Source organism: Elgaria multicarinata, chromosome 9 (assembly GCF_023053635.1).
Source record: "Elgaria multicarinata webbii isolate HBS135686 ecotype San Diego chromosome 9, rElgMul1.1.pri, whole genome shotgun sequence".
Taxonomy (NCBI): domain Eukaryota; kingdom Metazoa; phylum Chordata; class Lepidosauria; order Squamata; family Anguidae; genus Elgaria; species Elgaria multicarinata.
This window is the reverse complement of record NC_086179.1, coordinates 51,728,222-51,746,663: the sequence shown is the minus strand read 5'-3', so window position 1 is coordinate 51,746,663 and position 18,442 is coordinate 51,728,222. Positions and strand designations below refer to the sequence as shown.

Sequence of the window (18,442 nt, the reverse complement as noted above, 5' to 3'; positions counted from 1 at the left end):
TTTCTAAATGTTTAAATAAACTAACAAAAAAAATGGTCTGGTTTGGACATCACTTTAAGCCATGATGGCTTAATAAGCTATGCGCAGTAGCTTATTTTGAAAATAAACTATTATCCCCTCACAATCAGACAAAGAAGATACTTTGTGCAGCTGTTTAAGCTACTGTGCATAATCAGAGTCATCCCCCCCGCCCCTGTCATGCTGCAGTCCTCCCGCTCAAGCAGTAGCGCTGTTTCACCCATTGACAACATCGCAGCAGCCTGTTTTAACCTTCCACAATATCCCAATGAGAGGGGAGAAGTTTGGGATAAAGTACATGGACAATTCAGCACTTCCAGCATCTCCATGATAAGGGGGAGGTGGCTCTAAAGCGCTGGGATTTTGCAGGATAAGGGCAAAACGTCAAATACAACCTCCCCTAGTTGGGAGGCACCCAACACACCATCAAAACTATGTGCAATTACATAAAGAAAAGCTAAAACCCACGCGGGGCACCAAAAAAAAGGGGTGGCGCAAATAAACTGTTGGTAGTTGGCAGGAACAGGACAAAATCTCACACACAGATGCCTCTCATAAGGAAGCGCCCAATGCACCCTCAAAACCCTGCAACCCCTTGTTTTTACCCATTCCTTGTGTTTCCCCCAGTGTCAGTAGTGCACTTTGGAGCCCTGTAGTGCTCTTTTGCTAAAACGGTATTGTGCTAAAGCACAATTGTGCATTTCCCCCCATAGATATTGCTGGCATAGATGCCTTAAAGTTTTCTCAACACCACTAAAGCATAATTGCGCATCCCCACCCAATAAACATTCCTGGCATAGATGATTTAAGGTGTTCCCAATTGCATATTTCCTTTCCCCCACCCGAACACTGGTGAAATAGCCCATGGAAGCTGTTTCCATTACACAGAGAACACCCACGAGGAGCAGAACGACAGCAATCTGAACCACTCTTGCTGCACAACTCTGTAGGTGACCCAAATAATCCCAAGGTGACTGCCAGACAACACACTAATCCATGATGGGTTAAATAATTTAACCCATCATGGATTATCGTGTCATTCCAAACCTTGTCTATGTCTTCAATGGTCAGAAAAGTACAGAAGGAAAGGAAAGTGGCTGAATTAATTTGATTGCTGGGTGCCATGAATCCACTTGTGAGTAATTTTAAGTATAGCAATTCTGTCTGTAATTGCTCCTAATGACATTATCAAGCTAGAGACTCCAGGAATATAGTAGGAACCATTAGGGCTATAACGAATCCACACCAGACTCCAAATGCCTCCTCCCCATCTAAAGATGGCACCCAATATAAACTTGTACACTTTGTTTCCAATTCATAATCCACTTAAAGTCTATGTACATAAGTATTTTGGATTGTTCTGTAAAAAAAGAAAGAAAACCACTAAAAACATTCATACAGAAATTATGTTTTTTTGAACTCTGTGGGATTTATTACCTCAAAAGGTATATAAAATATGAAAGCATTGATATAGCCAGAAACCCTACATTCTTAAAATTAATATGAATTGCAAAGATGTACATTGTAAAGAACCTGCTAATTCAAATACCATTCTTTGATTTAATACAACCCTCCATAATCTGTGCTCTGCCCTTTATAGCAAGCCAGTGTGCTAACTAAATCCATACAAACTGATATGAAAGAACATAAATCAAATACCAGTTACTGACATATTAAAAATAGCATGAAATTTAAAATAATATTGTATCGTTTTTCTGGATAGTAAACACAGAGCTATAATTAAAGTAAGAGAGCATAACTGGTGTTAACATTACCTTGTGCCCATAGCTAGTTCCATTTGGATCTAGCACACATACATGCGTACATACTAACAATGTAAAATAAGGCTTCAAAATGGGTTCTTACTTTCTTTCCCTTTACCATCTGAGTGTACAAACATTTTACAAGACAAACGGGGTTTTCAATAAGGTAAGGCAAAACCCCAGTCTATAAATAATCGATGCACATAAGAGAAGAACTACGCGACTTACTGGCTTACTGGTTCAAATGCCCTGACAGCCAGCCAGTTGTAATGGTTACGTTAGAAAAATGCAGAACTGTACAGCAATTGTCTTCAGCTGTGGGTATACAAATAAAGCAAGTCTATTTGTCTTCCTTGCTTTTGTTGTGTATATGTTTATTGCTTAAACAAAAACATGAAAACAGAGACTATTATTTCTAACTTCCAAGGGACTGGCAGCATGTTTGCGGTCAAACTATAGACTACAATAGAAAAAGTGGACCAGCAATAAGTACATTAGAAGTCAGTTAGCCAGAAAGTCATAATTTTTAAATAAACTAACTTTATTAAAAGTTAGTACAGTAGCAGTAACTTACTTTTACATCATCCTTGTATTCTTTCAAAACTGATTAAATCCACTAGAACTGATGCAAACCATATGCACAACGTTATGAGCAGTTCCAAGTTATTTATTACTAAATAATGTAAAGATTGATATACCATCCATTTAACATACCATCCATATATATATATATGAATGATATTTTACACTTGAAGGGCTAAAAGGTCCCTAGGTATCATCTACTCCAGTTTTCAGAAGTACCTATAGAATCAGAATTTATGTTCCATTTACTTGAAAAGTATTTGGTTGCATAACCAGACAAGAAAAACACTATTCATAGTCAGTCAAATACATTTCTAATTAAGTACAATCACACTCAATCTACAAATGGACCACAGCTATTTACACAAAGCCTAAAGCAAATGTGATCTGACAACATATATAAATAACAAATCATTATTTCTAAATCTTGCTTTAATTCAACATGAATCCAGCTTCTTCAGAATACATCTTAGTAAATGGCTTTTTAAAAAGAAAAAAGAAAGAAAGAAAGAAAAAGATAGTGTATGTGAAAGAGTTTACAAGCAGAACTATTTTTGTGACAACATAGAAAAGACAGAACAAACCTCGAAAGACTGGTGAAAATTCGTTGTATCCTCCGAATGAAGCATTCCGGACAAGTTTTCGACCATCACCTCGTGGAGGAAGCGAAACCCCAGCACATGAAGAAAACCTACGTCGCAGCGGACCCTCTTCCTTCATGAGTTAGATGCTCTGTATAATGATTGTTGTCATTCAGAAGGGTGGTAGCAATAAGAACGTTGCAGAGAAAGCCGTTGCCCTCACATTCAGATTAGCAACATGCAAGTGACACGTGAAGATCAAGTGCCATGTGTGCACTTGGAACAAGAAGATATAACTGAGGCTGATAAAGTGGGTAATAAAGCCAAGAGACATTTATGAATTCAGTTCAAGCTGCTGCCATTCCTCCATCAATAACATTTCATACTTCATTCAGTATTCCCCAAGACAAGCTGTTATTCCTCATTGTTTTGCAGGCACCAGACAACTGTCATGACAAAATACATCAGAATGGAGGAGTTATTAAAGTACATCCTCCACTTCCTAATAATTAAAAGCCAGTTTTAAAGCACACAGAACAACCTATTATGGGTAAATTTCTAAAATTCAGATAAGAAAATGAAGACTGCCACTGAGAATCCATGCAGGAATTTCTCATTAAAAGGGAAGCTTTATATTTGTAATACTTTTATCATGGGGCTTGATTGTGTTGCCAAACAATAGGTTCTACGGATTCTAAATCTACATAAAAAGCTTTCTTGAAGAAATGCGTATTTCTGAACACAGTATTGTTTAGGTTAATTATGTACAGTAAAAGTACATTTTTAGAAAACAGCCACTGACTCAAATGCCTTTTAAACACCACCACCAAATGTTGGATTTTAGCACAAGAAAAAGAAAAAAATGTATTGATGACTTTGCTTTTAACAACCTAACAGTAAATGGAGGCATTTTTCATTAAAATAGTTTGCTATGTTTTGAACACATAGGTAAAACACTAAATGCAAACTATAGTTGCTTAATGCTATACAACAGCAATTCTTAATAAAAACAAATTAAGATGCCACCTTTTGAACTCACAAGCTAACACTTTACTAGCAACATAATTGGAATAGAATGTATGTTTTATAATTTCATTCTTAAATTATTCAAGCATTCTGAGTGCTTCGCTTGCTCAGCGTGCAAACTATTTTCTTTATTTAGCTGGATATCTTCTCTTGCTTTCTATTCCAAACATTTAACTTCAGCAATTTTTCTACCTGAACAGATTTGTATAAATCTCTTCCAAAGCCATTTTCTTCTCTCCACCCCACCAAGATTCTTGATATCCTACAAAGAGGAACTTTTAAAAAGAAGCCATGGTTTTACCTGCTTGCATTCTGAATTTACTACTATTACTCTTTTGGTCTATATACACTTTCTTACTAGACACCAAATGTTCTGAAGCAATACAGAACATAAGCCACTTACACAACCCTCCCTGACCTCCTGGGAAATCCTCATCTTATCAAGTTACACAGAAGGATCGGAGCTCAGACTCCCTCCTTCCCCTCCTAAGTGGAAAAACAGAGTGGAAGCAGGATGGTACTAACAACCCCTGCAAGATCATCTGCCTTGGATCCTCTTCGTGGATCTTATTCTCTGTTTCTCATTTTGTATGTGCCTACATATGGACAGAGCTTGGAGAAATTTAACAACAGCTAGAAAACTATAACTGAGAACTATGAGAGAGCTCATTTCTCATGCATACAATCTGCTGTTATAAATTTTGAATACCATGAGCCTTATAACCATGGTTCATGGAATTCAACTTTGAATCATAGAAAAATGCCATGCTATTTACAATAAAAAAGCCCTGTAGCTTAGCCATTTATTCTAATGACACACATTATAACATTAACATAAACACACACACACAAAGACACACGGAACCTGTTCTCAAGTGTAGGGATCTAAGGGTGGAACTAGAAGTTATAAGGAAAACAATGGTTTCCTTAGTAACACTGAAGGGGACGTGTGAGCAACTGCAGGAAAATCAGTGGGTAGGGGAGTAGTTATACTTAACCCATTCTCTCCCCACCAATTACACTTTGCAAATTCACTTGGTCCAGACATTTTAAATTTCTATTTCCCAGTCAGACTATGAAACTGGAAATAAGTCCACCTAAGAGGGAGGGGGAGAAGGACCTGGCAGAACATTTGCGAGAAATATCACCAAGCACGGCAGAATTAAGCACTTCCTTCCCTCTTCGCTACTCACTGATCCTCCCTGGTAAGTGCCCCCCCCCCTCCAAATTCTTGTTATCCTAGCAAACAGTTTTATTTAACACAGAAGGAAAACATTCAAGAAGGGATATTCCTGAATCTTTTCTCATAAGGATTTAACAATTCAAAATACAGATAAAGTGGATCAACACAAATCACTGCTTGCCAATAAGATTTGAATTGTTAATATTTTAGTTCAGGAAAGATTTGGTGAGAAAAATATCACTATTAAATTACATATTTGAATTCATATTCTTTAGTACAGGATTGTTGCTTTCCCCCCTCATCCATGTTACAATACCCAATATCTTCCACAGTCTTCACATCTATCGCACACTGCACTGAAATTACAAGCTAATCCTTGTTATCTGAGCTTATTCCTGCTTAAAGGTCTCTAGGCACCTGGTGATTTGGCACACTTGCTTGGGAAGCAGTGCAGCTTCGTACTCAGACCTAGTTCTCACTGAAGTAATAAATCTATCTGGGCCGTACCACATTTAACAACAGACAGGGACAAACAAGACTGAATGTTCCCTCTTGAGAAAGATTCCTAAAACATAGAAAACTAATATTAGGGGAAGTCTACACTAGAAGCCTTCCCTACAATGTCCAGCTTTTTATGTGCACCATTTTAAAATTATTGAGCAGCATTCCATCATTTGAGTCCCCACCTGCAGTCTGAAATGGTACAGCTTAGACACAAATTTACCACTGAGGCTGAGAGTTAAAAATAATCGAGCTGGAGTCCTCCAGTCACTGTTGGACTACACTCCCATCATTCCTGACCACTGGCCATGCTGTTGGGGCTGATGGGAGTTGGAGACAGCATCTGGAGGACACAGGTTCCCAATCCTTGTAATAAACACTATTTACAAAATTAGTATTTAGTAAGGGAGCAAAATCTATAAAGTATGTACTAAGGAGCTTTTACAGACACATTTTAAAGCTATTTTCACTACCAGAAAGTTGTTTTTCTCCTATATTATTCATTCTACTTTAAATTTCCAAGCAGTTCTCAACGTTTCCCCATAACAATTCTATGTCCTTTCTTCCTTTTCATGTTCTGTTTATGCCCTTGCTCTCAAATCCTAGGCCTCCCTTCCAATCCATCTTTCTTTTCTCTTTTTTACTGATCCCTTCCTCTTTTACTGTCCTACCCTCCTTTGCAGTCTCTACATCAAGAGGGCAGAGGGGAAAACATATTGTGAGTTTTATCTATGAAGTATTCCTACTCCAATTTGGGGGTTCTCTGCAGATCTTTCAGTATTAAAGTACATTGAGTCCTAGCAATTTATCATGCTTTTCTTCAAAGAGAAGTGAAGTCGACAGTATACTTTTTCTTTTTCTTTTTTGCAAGCATCCATAATTGTTTCTTTGCTATTTTCTTCCTGTTAATTCACATTTGTTACTCAAATGTATGTTGAGTTGGAAGGCATATAAACCCCACAGAAATAATAAGCTTCTAGAGCATAATAGAAGCTCAGCATTCTTTCACAGCACAAACTTTTAAAAAAAAACACAGTTGGGATTTAATGTACTGTTATAGGGAAAAGGTTACTTGCCAAAAGGAAATGTTTTCAAATAAGCATAAGCTGCATTCCAATGCCATTTCTCCTCCTCCTCATGCTCAGAAAGGCGAGGAAAACTAAGAGGAACAGCTCTCCAATAGAGAAGGTATTCATCATCCATGCTCCAGCAAGAGAATTCAATGAAGTCTCAAACAATCTTTAGCATCTTAGCTCCTTAATGATGATAATTTTCTCATGGAAGGCACAGGTCATAAATTTGAACAGTGTAACTTGGACTTCAGTAAAAATAGAAAGCTATGATGAACAGGTTTTAACAGCAGAGCATTCTGAGATTTGATCTTTTAAGAAAGAAGTCTATCAAACCAAAGCCAAATTCAACTGAGCGATGGAGAAAATCCATAGAAACTGCAATGAGCATATATGCAAGAACATACCCAAAGGTTGTCTGCACATGGTATGGAAGGACAATTGATTGACAAACAATTGTTGTATGCATTGAAAGCCATCAATTTCAAAGAAGCATCTTTTGGGATGGTCATTGGCAATCATAATGGAAGTTAACAGTTACCCCTTCAGCCACTTAGACTGGTATGTTGAAATTTCATAATCGTAATTATGGAATCCTAAAGACATAGAACTCTCTATCTGTGACTAAAAAAGCCCAAACAGCAAAGATATTTGTAATGATTGCACAGACTGCAAAAAATGAGTATAAGGCTGCTATCAGTGAAAATTATCGAAGTATGACAGACACTAACTAACAAGGCCTTGCGCCAGCTTACCCCAACCTGGTGGCCTCCAAATGTTTTGAGCTACAACTCTCAGAATTCCTGACTATTGGCCATGCTGGTGGGGATGATGGGAGTTGAAGTCCAAAACATCTGTAGGGCACCAAGTTGGAGAAGCCTGCCTTATGCAGAACACTAACCAGTTGCTCACAACAGACTGATTGAGACAAAGATCCCCAGAACAAGACTGGGAAAAGAATACCTAAAACTAAGGTTGCAAAGTGGAATTGTTTTGGTGTCTTTGAATAAAAAATATTTTATATGTTTAATTTACTTAAAATATTTCTTGGCTGCCTTTCAAAGCAGAAGCCTTCCCAAGGATGCTTAAATTTATTACAAAAGTATTCAAAATTGCTACATCATCCCAGTTAACATGGACATTTGCCAACGAAAATCACTTAAAGCACAAGGCTAATTGAACAACACAAGGCTTATCTAATTGATCATTTTGCTTTGCCTTTTTGTTTCTCCTTTAAAAGGTTACAAAAATCAATGTAGCTAAAAATGTTGAGAGTTAGTGATAAAATTATTCCATGTTGCTTGCTCTTATGCAAAAGAGCAGCTTCTAGGCCATGATTCCATAGAAAAGGTTGTTACTGAACATCATCATCAGTTTGACATTCAACATGGATTTTAGCCATGGGTAGGAATAATCTATCCCTCCAGTGTATGAAAGCCTGGGGAAAATATTTCAATATCCAACCCTTTTCAGTTGTTTAGCTAACTGAGCATTACTTATTTTTCAAGGCTAAGATTTAATATTGTTTTTAAGGTGCTGAAATTAAGCATTTGTACTTATTTTGGAAAAGCATTTAACGCTTTGCTCCTGACAGGTACTCAGAGTTTGGATTACATCAGCTCTCAGGTGATTTTGTTTTTTACCATACAGCCATATCTTTATCCATATCACGTGTGTGTACTTAAGATATATAATCCTGAACTCAACACTGTGACAGTGTTATTTAATTTTTTTCCTCAATTAAAGTGTACTAAAACTCTGACACTAAAAATGCACATTTTAAATCAACATCTACAATAAAAGCAAAATGGAATATAGCCTTGAAATAAACTGAACTGCAAACAGAAGGGTATTTTGAAGACAATACTGCACACATAACCAGCAAAACTAATCCCTTTGCTGCTTTAGTAGTACCAGACAGTAGAAGATGTCAGATATTTAGGATATCTGAGATGGCTTACAAAAATCAATTACCTCTATAGGGGAGGGGACAAGAGAAAGAATGTCGTCAAGTGCCGGCGGGAGAGGGGGAGAGGAAGATTTGACTCCTAGTAACTTTACACAATGTTACGTCAACAAAGCTATCTAAAACAAAACCTGTAGATAACTTCATATTAACTACATGCATCTGTAACATGTGCTCCTCCCCACACAATGTATTTGGCTAGAAAACAGCTGTTAACAGCTGTCAAGCTACAACTGCATAATTTGTGCCATCTAAATTGCAAGTCAAATTCTCTCCCTCCTATTAAAATCAACATCATCTTTGTAAGTATACTTGCCTTCAGAGATGTGCCCAGTTCATAGAATGGAAATCCAAAACCACAAAGCAGTTTATCTTACAAGAGCAGCAACATGTTTTACTACAGGAAAAACTACCATTCTCAGACTTGGCAGTATCAAAATAGGCTCAATTTATGTTGAAGCACAATTCCTTTCGGTACATCGGGTTACAGCTTTTATAAAAGCAGCTTGCGGCTTATTACGTCTCACTTGGCTGTAGACTTGAATCTCTAACAGCTCTATTCTGCAGCTCCCTCCCACACACTTGTTGACTACTCAGGTTTCAGCTATTTTAGCCCATGCAAGAATTCTGAATTGCCAGGGACAACATATTAGATTCATGTGGGTCAATCCGGTCAAAGTGCATTCTCAAAGAAAGCTTCGTTGAAAATTCTTTTTTCTTTGCATTAACACCATGATAAACAAAGACCAAAAGCCTGTACTTGTATATCCAGTGTGAGTGAATATACATATAAAGGGAAAGCAGAATAACAGCAGTGGCCAGGACATCACTCTATGCACCCTCAGATGAATGTCTGCCCTGACTCTACACCCATAGGGTTTTCTCAGCTAATGTGTTTAATGAAAAAGTAAACCACAGCAAAACCAGTTCTGCTTAATGCAACCTCGCAGATACTTCACAAACAGTGAAGAGATTCAGAAAGTTCAACCTTAGAAACATCTCAAACTGTAGGTTGTATCCAATAATGTAACTATTTCTTGTTGTCGAAAAACAGCACCCTGATATCTGAAGTAACATATAAGAATGCAAGAAGTGTTTTGTTGGACCTTAACCAAAGCCCCAGCACATGTGCTGAACATGATGGAGACAGCCATCACTAGTGCCTCTTTGGCCATAGCACTGATGTGCACAGGTAGTGTACTGTTGATTACTGGATGGATGATAGAGAGACTACATATGAAGTGGCAAATCCATCTTTTACATGTGTATGTGCCCCTATCAGATACAGATCATGAGGGTACATGAGTCCAGGGCCCTGAACTCTCCCAAACCTGCAGCCTACCTCTCTGCAGTGGGTCCAATCCAGGAACTTCATTCAGCTGGGCTCCAATACCAGATGTGAACTGAGCTAAGAGGAGGGACTGAAGAGGAGGGGCTATGGGAAAACAAGCATCAAGCACAGAGGGTGTTCTGCTCTCTATAATCATATGCTCCTTTGTTTCTTAAAATCAGCTCAGCCCTTCATATATGATTTACAGATCTTATACATGTCTACTCAGACATTAAGTCAAATTGAGTTCAATGCGCTTACTCCCATGTACATGTGTGTAGGGCTGCATCTTAAAACTAGTTCTGCTACCACCATGCCTGATTTGGGACTTACCATGTCATCACTAATAGCTTTTGGAAGACCTATTTATCCATCATGCGTTTGGCTAACACTTAAAGCTACCCAAGCTAGTGATCATCATCACAACTTGTGGTAATATTTGTTTAAAAAGTAAAACAATGCGCTAGCAATTAATTTCATGGGGTGATCTCCTCCCCTCCTGAAGTTTTTGTATTCTGAGTGTAAAAAGGCAATTTTTACTCTCCACATCTTACATATCTTTTATAATCTTCTAACGCACCCTCCTGTAGAAATCTTCTAAGCTAAAAAAGCCACATCATACATTTTTTTAACATACAAAAATTGCTGCAACTCTTTAGCTTTTTCTTCTTCTGTACCTTTATCAGTTCTACAGCACTCTTTAAGAGATACAGTACCAAAACTGCACTCTGTCTTCTAAATACAAATGTACCACAAATTGATATAATGGTATTCTGATTCTCTTTTTCAATCTTTTCTAAAAATGGATTATACTACTTTCACTTTTTTACTCATGCAGCATAATGAAATTACAGTTAAGTAAAATTATAAACCTGATGCGTCTGTCCTGAGTAGCTACAGCCAATTTAGATCCCTTCAGTATATATACACAGTTAGAACCTTTCTCCCAGTATACAACATTTTGAATTTACACTGCATTTTATCTTCCATTCTGTTGCTTAGTCACCCAGGTGGCAAACAAAACACTGGTCCTGGTTTTATATATATGGATATTTCTTGACAATTATATTTAGTACATTAACAACAAGCTAAAGTCCAAGACTGGATCAACTACATGTCATAAAAAACACCCCGGATGTTACTATTGACCTTCCCCACAAGCTTAATTCATCAAAATGTAAGAATCCAAGAGAGCGCCATCGTGAGAGTAATAGCAAATAATAAGATTCTAGGATGGACCACTGTGTAGGATGCCATTTTTGAGTGCAAGAAATGAAACAGATCTACAGCATGTGATGTCATTTGGGAAATTAAAGCCATCTTCTTTCACACAAGAGTTTCAGTCTACAGAGATCTGTATAGTGGGAGGATGATGATGTATATTAGGTGTGGAAGGACATTGATTTTAATTATATTCAATTTTCCATAGGTACTCATCATGAGCAATGACCATCTAAGTCACCTTTGATCTAAGAAATGATGGAGCTAGGCTTTGCTTTAACTACCAAAATTATATTCTTTGGAGCCTTAGTTCCAAGGTAAGTTATTGGCCCTGTTTAGACAATATGCTAAACCATGACGGTTAAGCATTTTGAGCTAAGCATTAGGATTTAGCGTGTCATACGAACCATGACTTAGTGTGACATGTGAACCATTCCAACCAGAGTGTACTCCCAGTGACATTTGTGTTATCAGAGTTGTCATGGAGGTATCTGGGCTTATCAGTAAATAGAAGTGCATCAGCTTCAGAGAAAGGACACTTCTGTATTCTACTATAGTATGTGTGAAGCCTCCAGTTGTGACATATTGCCTTGCCACCTTAAACCGCTGGCTCAGTTCAAAATGGAGGGAGGAAGGAAGGAGGAGCCTTGCCAAATTCCACATTCTAGGGGAACGAGTTGGGAAATTATGCCAGTATGCTTCAAGTTAGTAAAATGCAGCTGTCGAATAGAAATTCAGAATCAAGAAATTTGATTGGAGTCACTAGGTTTAGGAATGCTGCAAAGAAGCCTCAGGAGAACAGGTATTAAGGCAGTGGAGGCTTGTGGCCAGTCTGACTGGTGGAGCAGTGGGCAGTGGTCATGAGACGCAGAGCCAGGGGAGTCACAAGAAGCAGAGTAGTATTTGAATCCCCAACATTCAGTAACCCATACCACAGAAAGAGATAACTGAGGCTCAAAACATGCAAAGGGGTGGGGTGAAGGTGGGGGGAAATCACATAGCCACACAGAAGTATTCCTCTGGACCCACATTCTCCTTTTCCAACAATAACTCCCAATCCACAGAGAAGCAAGTGACTCTAAGATGATGAGTGGGAAGGGAGAATCCACATAGGGATAATAATAACAATAATAATGATAATAATTAAAATAATACATGATATTCTCAGAGCAACACAGAAAAGCAGCTTTTGGAACACAGGAAACAGTTCTAAAAACATCCAAAAATCCATGCCTTTGTATACAAAGCATCCACCAGAGCAGGCCTACTCAGAAAGAGCACAATAAAAAAATTAAGATTATGCATATCTTGTAAGTAGTACTGCTCAGGAGAAAGCATGGTAAGTTTTGTGCACATCCAGAGTCCATCCCCTTGCATGTAGTAGTAGTAGTAGTAGTAGTAGTAGTAATATAATCATAATCATAATCATAATAGTATCCCTTGGGAAGTCAGAAGAAATCCATTGCAAAACACACAGACACATATGCACACACGCGTGCACACACACAGACGGGCACCCAAGGAACTGGAAGGGTGAGCCAAGAATGAGATCAAGGCTGCAACTCCATACACACTTACCAGGCTGTAAGGCCCACTGAACTCAATGGGGCATGTATAGGCTTGTATACAGACATGTATAGGCTTGCATTGTAAGGTGGACATAAATAAAAGGGAAAACGGCCCAGAGAAAAAAGGAACCATTACTTGCCATTTAGCTTTAGAAGAATCCTATCTAGTTGTTGCTGTGGTGGCAGCAGCTTTCTCTCTCATGCGCACGCACACACACACGCAAATGTATTTATTTTACTTTAAATACACACACTATTCATTCACTCGGACCCTCCTGCTTTTTAGTCCACACGTATTCTGAAATAATAAAAGAACCAGCTCTCCCTCACTTGCTTCTTCTTCCACCTCTTCCTCCGAAGGAAAAAAGTCAACAATTGTTGCTTTAAAAATGGACGCGCTCCTGCTCTCTGCCCTTCCCACACTCTGGCTGCCCTGCACAGCCATGTGTTTCACTGCTGGAACAATGATTTGCTCAGCTGCACCTTCCAGCCTGAGACCAAAACAGTTTTCAAATTACCGGGATAGAACAATCATCATTATTTGAGAAACACAAACAACATGCTAGGTGAACCCACAAGATTTATTTATAGAAACAATATTCTCAATGATCTGAAATGCTGGGAAAAGGCAGGAGATTAATAGCAATTTGCTATGCCCCATCCAACTTCCTTTAACTGTTCATTCTTCTAAACTTTTTATCAAAAATTGGCCAAACGCAAAAACATTTACATTATGCACATCTCCAATTTTCTATATAAGATTATTTATATAGCAACAATGTGAATAGCACTTTAAAAATCATAATAAAAACACATAGGTATGTGTCCAAAGGAGTCTGCAAGATAAAACAACAAGAGGGAAAACAACAAATGAAGGGGATGGGCCTGTTCGTACATCACAACAGCCACCATGGCTTAATTTACCATGGAGGCAGTTGCATTGCACTGAGCGCCTTTGTGTGCCCAGTTCGCCATGGCTTGCCAAATCGTGCCAAAGCAACCAGCAGGGAAATAAAGTTAGACAACCCTCAAATAACCCTAAAACAAGTCAAGGGTTATCTGAGGGCTGTTTAACCCTCAAACAAACCCTGCTATCTCAATTCGCACCACATGACAAGCTATGGCAAACTGGGCACCAGGGAAAAATAATTCCTGTGGGTACCCAGCCTGACATGACCGTCTCCACAGGTAAATTAAATCATGATAGGCTGTTGTTAAAACAAGGTCACTAAGTAAGAAGTAAGGGTATGAAATATATACATGTGAGCAAAATTTTCTCTAAAGTAGTCATAAAGCCTCTTCATAACCCAAGTTCCACTACAATTTGAAAGAAAAATATAACCATCAACATTTGTAATTTGTAAGTTCATTTAAAATTCTTCAATATTCTTCGTAATTTATCTAGTTGGCATTTTGCCTGGAAAACTACTTAGGATTAGCTCTGCTACAGAACACGAGCAGCACAGTATACTCCTTCAAAAGCCTCTCTCAAACAGTCTTTGTATCAAGAAAGATAGAAAGACCACATTTTATTGTGATGGGAATGAGCCCTGGCCTTCCACGCACACACACGCTCTACTTCCTCCTCCACCACAGCCATGAGATCAAAAGTTTTCACTCCCATTTTTTATTAACCATGACTTGTTGAGTTATCCAAACCCAAAACTGTCTTATTGAGGCATGTTTTGCATCCAAGTGTATCTCCATGGAATGCTTACAGTCCAGTCCTATGCATGTTTGCTACTGTAGTCAATGTTGTTTACTCCTAGGTAAGCATGCATAGGATTTCAACCTTCAAGTACAACTTATGTAGATGGTACTAATTCAGTAAATCTACCTATTCTTCTCCACTGTAAATCATTCTAATAAATTCTGAACTAAATCCCAGAAGTGGAAAATACTCATAAATTGCAAGGGATTGAAAAAAAAATAGTGCAAAGGTATAAAATCCCAATTTTTAAACTTCAGACTCCTCATTCTTTCGGAAAATATCAGTAATTTTAATGGCAGCAAATAAAAATACAGTAATGAAAATAAAGTATTTGTCAGTTTTGAAACACACACATTATAATATGATTGTATCCTGAAAAAATAGGCTCTTAAAAGTTACATTACACACAGCGGTCACATTCCAATGAACATGAACATTAAAAAAATCAACTGGTTATCTGGAAACCTTTGGGGTGGCTCATTGTCATTGGCCTGGATCTCACTATCATATCTTGGCTTAAGACGAAATATGAACAAGCATTTTGCCTATCCATAAGTCAATTTGCTTCTTTTTTCATGGCCCAATCAAACCAAGAAGCCTCTAACCATAGTTTTCAGTTTTGTCTGAATCAGGAAAATATGGTTAAGACAGAATATTAAACCAAAGTTAGTGTGGTCAAAAGATTCATTTACTAACACGGATTTGAACACATTTGCTGTGAATACTGCAGTTAACTATTAAAGATGCTAGAATACCTGCTTTGACATTACATTAATTACAATGAAATGCTTCTTACCGTGGCCATGGACTGTTCCTGGACTCAACGATGGTTGGTGTAATTCTTTGGTTGGAGTAAGATACCCTTCTTTCCCCTGACGCTGGCTCATTTTTCCTGGAGTCAGAGCATGAGATTCATCATTGTTTGTTACCATAGCTAAAAAAGCAAAGAGAATTATTATTATTATTATTATTATTATTATTATTATTGCTACTATTATCAGTATACATTGTGCTTTACACTGAAATTTTACCAAGAGAACAGATACCTGCCCTAAAGAGCTTACAATGAAAAATTCAACATAGGGAAGAAAGAGGACAGGAATTGAAATCTGCTATTTCAGCCCCACCCCTTTTGCCTTCGGCCCACCACTGGAATGTGGACGAAGCTTCTCCAAAATGGAATTTGGCCCTTGGGCTGAAAGAGATTCTGCACCCCTGGCTTAGATGGAGTTAGTACAGCATGAGAGCTGCAGGGCTGTGCCAAAGGTTTCAGGGAAAGGGAAAACAGTAAGAGAGGTGGCATCATATCAGTGTTCTTGCAAACAATTACAAGCATATGGGATGGCAAGGGAGTATGGGCAGAGTCTTTTGAGGGAGCAGGGGATCTTTAAATGGTGGAGGGCATCAGAAATTAAAGGCAGAGCGATAGTGAGGGGCAGGGAGGCAAAGCTATGGAAGGCTTTGAAGGTAAAGACAAGGACATTGTACTGGATCCAGGAGCTGTCAGAAAGGCAATGTAGGAATTTAAAGAAATTCCCTCGGCCTAAGAACTTGTCCATAAAGAAATAAAAGGTGGTAATAAGGTCCCCCATAACTTACTAGGTATTCAAGCCCGTTCAAAGGAACTGTTGTATAGAGGCATACTCACCACATACCTAAGGTGGTGAGTATATCATACTTCATTCCAGAGCTCAATTCTTCCTTTCTACTTAGACTGAAGAAGTCTCTCTAGGCTTGACAGGCTTTCTTTCTTCACAATACACAAGTTACTCTACACTTTCCCAAACATCTTATGGGTCAAGAGCTATGGGTCTCTTCCAGCACCATAAGGTTAACATCAGAATTGCTGCTGCAACATGCGTCCCCCCCCCCAATCACTCTAAGCATCAGAAGACTGAGTGGCACAAGCCAATAATGTAACTGCTTCCCCCTCCAGAATAACCATAATTCTTGGGCAAAATTGACATGAAAAATAACCATGCCATTGCCTCCTCTAACTTAGAATATATTCTAACATTATTGGAGTTGTACAGGAAGGGCATGCACTGCACTGGCTCCCATAACACTAAAGTTGTATCAGAAAAGTTCTTCACAGAATCCAAAGTTCTGTGAAAGAGATTGCCTATATTAGACAATTTTGTTAACAAAAAACTACTCTGATCTCTCAGAAATTTTAGCACAGCATTTTGAGTCTTGCTTTATATCTTTAATCACATCTCCTACACATTGCAGACTAAATCTTTCCAATGCCAAATTTCTAAAGTTTACCAAACTGTTGCTTCAGCACATTCAAACATCAACTTTACTCCCTACAATAGTAAACCTTCTGACTAATGGCCTACTTAACGTCCAAATTTCCTAGCCTCTAGTCAGATATTCCATACAAAAAAGTTATAGGTTTTGTAAAGCATCAACTTCAGTGGCTATTCCTGCCTACACCATTCCCACTTCTACTCTTTCACACTGTCACAGTGCCCTCTAGAGACTCCCTTGTGGAAGTGCAGGTTTCTTTAAATTCTCTAAAAAAAATTATTAGAGACTGCTCTCAGCCCTTGGAAAACTTTACAACTCCCAATATTAAAATACTATTATACCTTCCTTAAAAAAACAACCACCCCAAAGCTATACAAATTATGACAGCTTCCTTACAGAGAAGAAATGAGTAGTTTCTTGAAGTTGAAAAGCTCTGAACCACCAACATAGGAAGTGCAATTACTATGCCAAAGGATGGGGGGAATTGTGTGTTCCAAAGAAACTAATTATTTGTCCAACTTCTATTCATAGAATCAGGGAATTGGAAGAGATGTTGGGGATCATCTAGTTCATCCCCGTGTTCAATGCAGTCTGCGCAGTGCAGAATGCAGGTACATCACTGACAGATGGCCATCCAGCCTCTTCTGAAATACCTCCAATGAAGGAGAACCCATAATCTCCTGGTGCAGTTGATTCCACTTTCATACAGCCCTTACTGTTAGGAAATGTCTTCTAATGTTTAGCCAAAATTTGCTTTCCTGCAGCTTCCAACCATTGGTTCTAGTCCTACCTACTGGAACAACATCGAGTAGGTACTGTTGGGGTTGAGCCTCGGGACATAATAAGGCAGGAAAACTAGAAGAACCTACACCTTATTAGATCCTTATAATACACACACAAGTTTTTCATTTTAACCTCACTAAATATTTTGGTGTCATCAGCAAACTTGGTCACCTAACTCTATATCATTTATGGACAAGTTTAAAAACATCAGTACCAATACAAATCCTTGGAGGACTTCACTGTTTACATCCCTCCGCTGCGAGAACTTTCCTTTTATCTTACTTTTTCTGTTCTCTAACCAGTTACTGATCCATAAAAGAACTTCTCCTCTTATCCCGTCACTCCTAAGATTGCTCAGGAGTCTTTGGTGAAGGACTTTGTCAAAAGCCTTTTGGAAGCACAAGTAGACAATTTCTATCAAATCACCCCTGTCCACGCGTTTACTGAAGCTCTCAAAGATATTGAAAAGATTAATGGGATAAGACTTACCTTTGCAGAAGTCATGATGATTCTTTTTCAGCAGAACCTGCCTTTCTATATGTTTGATATTTCTATCTTTAATAATGATTTCCACCAGTTTACTCGGAACAGGTGTTAAGCTAATCAACCTGTAATTTCCTGCATACCCCCTCGATCCCTTATTAAAAATTGGTGTTACTTTCCAGTCCTTTGTTACAGAGGCCCATCTTAAGGACATGTTACATATATTTGATAGAAGATCAGCAATTTCACCTTCGAGTTCTTTAAGAACGTTTGGATGGATACCATCTGAACCTGGTGATTTGTTTCCTTTCAATTTGTCAATAAGTTCTAGAACTTCACCTTTTGTCACTACTATCTGCATCAGTTCCTCTAACTACCTTCCTAAAAATATCAGTTCAGGCAC

General features: G+C 38.3%; 1 protein-coding gene and 1 pseudogene across 4 annotated transcripts in view; one reads left to right on the top strand and one right to left on the bottom strand.

Annotated features, from left to right (window-relative positions):
* The window catches only part of OSBPL8 (oxysterol binding protein like 8), a 324,479-nt gene that overhangs the window by 34,355 nt on the left and 271,682 nt on the right, over window positions 1–18,442 (bottom strand). For 3 of the 4 annotated variants that reach the window (XM_063133845.1, XM_063133844.1, XM_063133847.1), the window contains one exon: window positions 15,317–15,454. In XM_063133845.1, coding sequence (XP_062989915.1) covers window positions 15,317–15,454 — 138 coding nt within the window. Of the gene's footprint in view, window positions 1–2,947; window positions 3,391–15,316; window positions 15,455–18,442 lie in introns of those variants that run through there. The other variant, XM_063133846.1, reaches the window with a different exon arrangement.
* LOC134403900 (F-actin-capping protein subunit alpha-2-like) lies at window positions 6,738–7,458 on the top strand (annotated as a pseudogene).